The 4,255-nt window shown below is 54.3% G+C and overlaps 1 protein-coding gene across 1 annotated transcript; it reads left to right on the top strand.

Moving 5' to 3' along the window:
• Positions 1-2,968: 2,968 nt before the first annotated feature.
• On the top strand, positions 2,969-3,928 carry LOC146799955 (histone H1.3-like). Its single transcript, XM_085620882.1, has one exon. The coding sequence runs from the start codon at positions 3,278-3,280 to the stop codon at positions 3,926-3,928; it is 651 nt and encodes a 216-aa protein (XP_085477008.1). The 5' UTR covers positions 2,969-3,277.
• Positions 3,929-4,255: the final 327 nt, after the last annotated feature.

Consider the following 4,255-nt stretch of genomic DNA (forward strand, 5'->3'; position numbering starts at 1 on the left):
AATAAAACACTTCACATACTCAGGAAAGTGTATTTAGCTGCTTTACAGTATCAGAACAAGGCCTACAAGGCCTTGGGCCTACTTTCAGCCTCCTGGCACCAGTTTTACTGATACTTGTGACATTTGCAGGTGTTAGGCTTCAAGGGGATGAAGTCGCACCTTCTACCCAGTGTCATGGAGCTCCGCGCAGGGTGAGATTTCTGGCTTCACCCCAGGCTTGAGGTGTGAAAATAAAACACTTCACATACTCAGGAAAGTGTATTTAACTGCTTTACAGTATCATAATAAGGCCTGCAAGGCCTTGGGTGTGTTTCCAGCCTCCAGACACCAGTTTTACTGATACTGGTGACATTTGCAGGTGTTAGGCTTCAAGGGGATGAAGTTGCACCTTCTACCCAAGGTTATGGAGCTCCGCGCAGGGTGAGAATTCAGGGTTCACCCCTGGCTGTTGGTGTGAAAACAAAACACTTTACATACTCAGTAAAGTGTATTTAACTCCTTCACAGTATCAGAACAAGGCCTGCAAGGCCTTGGGCCTAATTCCAGCCTCCTGGCACCAATTTACTGATACTTGTGACATTTGCAGGTGTTAGGCTTCAAGGGGATAAAGTTGCACCTTCTACCCAAGGGTATGGAGCTCCGCGCAGGGTGAGATATCAGGGTTCACCCCTGGCTGGAGGTGTGAAAATAAAACACTTCACATACTCAGGAAAGTGTATTTAACTCCTTTACAGTATCAGAATAAGGCCTGCAAGGCCTTGGGTGTGTTTCCAGCATCCAGGCACCAGTTTTACTGATGCTTGTGACATTTGCAGGTGTTAGGCTTCAAGGGGAAGAAGTCGCACCTTCTACCCATGGTCACGGAGCTCCGCGCAGGGTTAGATTTCAGGGTTCACCCCTGGCTCAAGGTGTGAAAATAAAACACTTCACATACTCAGGAAAGTGTATTTCACTCCTTTACAGTATCAGAATAGGGCCTGCAATGCCTTGGGTGTGTTTCCAGCCTCCAGACACCAGTTTTACTGATACTGGTGACATTTGCAGGTGTTAGGCTTCAAGGGGAAGAAGTCGCACCTTCTACCCAGGGTCATGGAGCTCCGCGCAGGGTTAGATTTCAGGGTTCACCCCTGGCTCAAGGTGTGAAAACAAAACACTTCACATACTCAGGAAAGTGTATTTAACTCCTTTACAGTATCAGGATAAGGCCTGCAAGGCCCTGGGTGTGTTTCCAGCATCCAGGCACCAGTTTTACTGATGCTTGTGACGTTTGCAGGTGTTAGGCTTCAAGGGGATGAAGTCGCACCTTCTACCCAGGGTTATGGATCTCCGCGCAGGGTGAGAATTCAGGGTTCACCCCTGGCTGGTGGTGTGAAAACAAAACACTTCACATCCTCAGTAAAGTGTATTTAACTCCTTTACAGTATCAGAATAGGACCTGCAATGCCTTGGGTGTGTTTCCAGCCTCCAGACTCCAGTTTTACTGATACTGGTGACATTTGCAGGTGTTAGGCTTCAAGGGGATGAAGTCGCAACTTCTACCCAGGGTTATGGAGCTCCGCGCAGGGTGAGAATTCAGGGTTCACCCCTGGCTGTTGGTGTGAAAATAAAACACCTCACATTCTCAGGAAAGTGTATTTAGCTCCTTTACAGTATCAGAATATGGCCTGCAAGGCCTTGGGCCTACTTCCAGCCTCCTGGCACCAGTTGTACTGATACTTGTGACATTTGTAGGTGTTAGGCTTCAAGGGGATGAAGTCGCACCTTCTACCCAGGGTCATGGAGCTCCGCGCAGGGTGAGATTTCAGGGTTCACCCCTGGATGGAGGTGTGACTATGTGGAGTGTTTTGTTTTCACACCTCCAGCCAGGCATGAACCCTGAAATCTCACCCTGCGCGGAGCTCCTCAACCCTGTGTAGAAGGTGCAACTTCATCCCCTTGAAGCTGTACACCTCCAAATGTCACACATATTACTAAAACAGGTACCTGGAAGCTAGGGATGGGCCGGAGATCCTGAAGGCTAAGATCTGATACTGGGACTGGTGTTCATGTACGTTCTGGACTATGTGAAGTGTTCTGTTTTCTTCCCCTACCTCCGTCCAAATTAGCAGCAGGCCTCGATTAGGCTACAGGGCGCAGAATATCATTTCTGGTCTCAGGTCTCCCTCGTGATATACCATTGGATTCAGGAGTGGTCCCCACTCCAGCGATAGGGCTCAGTAGAACAGTTGTAGTCACATGCCTCACTCTGTACTGTACTATTCAGTTCCGCAGTGGGCCTCCCCCCGGTCATAGGCTCAGCGTCTGACATACAGTAACTCACTCTGTCTACAGATGTCACCTCAGACGTACACCTAGCTCCAGCTTTAAAAATCAGCTCAGTAGAGTGCCTCCATGCCGGTACTGGGGGTCTCCATTTCAGGTGCATTCCCACCCTCTGCTCTCACTTGGGGTGTTTTTAAACATGTAGGCCTAACTCGGCCGCCTTCCTTCGTTGTGTCACTGTATTTATTTTATTTAGTCTGCGCCCGCCTCCTCTGGCTCGGCGCTCGGCAGTGAATGCCCTCTGCCTGCATGTGAAGCTGCCAGCACACGGCCGCCTGGTGATGCATGCGAGGCCGGAGCCAGGGCCGTGCCCCGCTGCTTGTAAAAGGCCTCCGGTTGCGCCCCCCCCAGCCGTGGGTGCCACAGCCGAGGGTGCAGGCGCCGGGCTGGGGGCTCCCTGGCATTGTTTCCACCCCGCGCTCGGCCGGCGGAGCCCTGTGTTACTTCGGCCCGTTCCAGAACGCGCTCCCCGCGGCCCCCGCAGCCCCACTGTGACGCCGCAGGGCCCGCTCCCTGCAGGAGCCCCCTCCCTCCCGCGGGCCGCCGCTCCCGGCCGCAGGAGGCGAGAGTGGACCGGGGAAAAGGGGCCGGGAGCCCGGGATTTCAGGCATGGAGGCGTCCGCCGTCGGGGGAGCGCCGAGTCTCCCCGCGGATCACAAGCCAGGGACGAGGGGTGGATCCGAAACGGGGGCAGGCCCGGGAGAGGGCCGAAGCTGGGCTCCTGGTCATACATGTGTGGAAGCGCGTGTTTAACTGATTGTGCTTTAAAACGTGGATAATCGGAAGGTAGGAAACACAAAAGTCAGCTCGGAGCAGAGAGCCGAGTGTGCCTCGCAGAGCCCTGTCTGCTCGCGACCAATCAGAGGCTGGCTCCTCCCTGTATATATTCACGGGGCTCGGGCCGAGAGGGACATTTCTGTTCTGTGACAGCGCCCGCGCCGAGACTTGCATTGCAATGGCCGAAACCGCTCCAGCCGCCGCGGCGCCTCCCGCTGAGGTCGCCCCCAAGAAGAAGCAGCAGAAGAAGACAGCGGGGGCCTCCAAGGCCAAGAAGCCTTCCGGCCCCAGCGTGGCCGATCTGATCTTGAAGGTGGTGACCGCCTCTGCCGAGAGGAAGGGAGTCTCCCTGTCGGCCATGAAGAAGGGGCTGATCGCCGAGGGCTACGATGTGGACAAGAACAAGAGCCGGGTCAAGGCCTCCGTCAAGAGCCTGGTCAGCAAAGGCGCCCTGGCCCAGCTGAAGGGCACCGGGGCCTCCGGATCCTTCAAGGTGAACAAGAAGCAGCTGGAGGGCAAGAAGGCGGCCAAGAAGGCGGCCGCCAAGACCAAGAAACCAGCGGCCAAGAAAGCTGCCCCTGCTGCCAAGAAGCCCAAAAAGGCTCCCGCGGGGGTCAAGAAGAGCCCGAAGAAGGTCAAGAAGCCAGCGGCAGCAAAGAGCCCCAAGAAGCCCAAGGCTGCCCCCGCCAAGAAGGCTGCCAAGAGCCCAGCGAAAGCCAAGGCGGCGAAGCCCAAAGTGGCCAAGAAAAGCCCTGCCAAGGTAGTCAAACCCAAGGCAGCCAAGCCCAAAGCAGCCAAGCCCAAGAAGGCAGCGCCCAAGAAGAAGTAAGGGCTTGCACCGAGACACTGCAAACACAACGGCTCTTTTAAGAGCCATCCACCCGGTCTAGAAGAGAGCTTGTTCACCCCCACCCTTTCACCCCGCGTGCACACTTCTCAATAATAATAAACGGCACAGTAAATCCCTAGCGCACCTTTACACACGCGAGTGCCGTGTGTGATCTTGGTCATATGAACGGCTCTTTTGGTGCTGCGTGGATTGGAATCTTTATAACAAAGAAAGAAGGGGGTCTGGGAGTTATTAGACCTCAGTTTATAATAAATGTGAGATAACGTGTGCCTTGGTGCTTTCACTGTATCCGGGCAGACTCGAAGT

Source organism: Triturus cristatus, chromosome 8 (assembly GCF_964204655.1).
Source record: "Triturus cristatus chromosome 8, aTriCri1.1, whole genome shotgun sequence".
Lineage (NCBI taxonomy): Eukaryota > Metazoa > Chordata > Amphibia > Caudata > Salamandridae > Triturus > Triturus cristatus.

Bases quoted from the DNA above. Each gene is read 5' to 3' on its own strand.
- LOC146799955 (XM_085620882.1), top strand. From the start codon at position 3,278: ATGGCCGAAACCGCTCCAGCCGCCGCGGCGCCTCCCGCTGAGGTCGCC.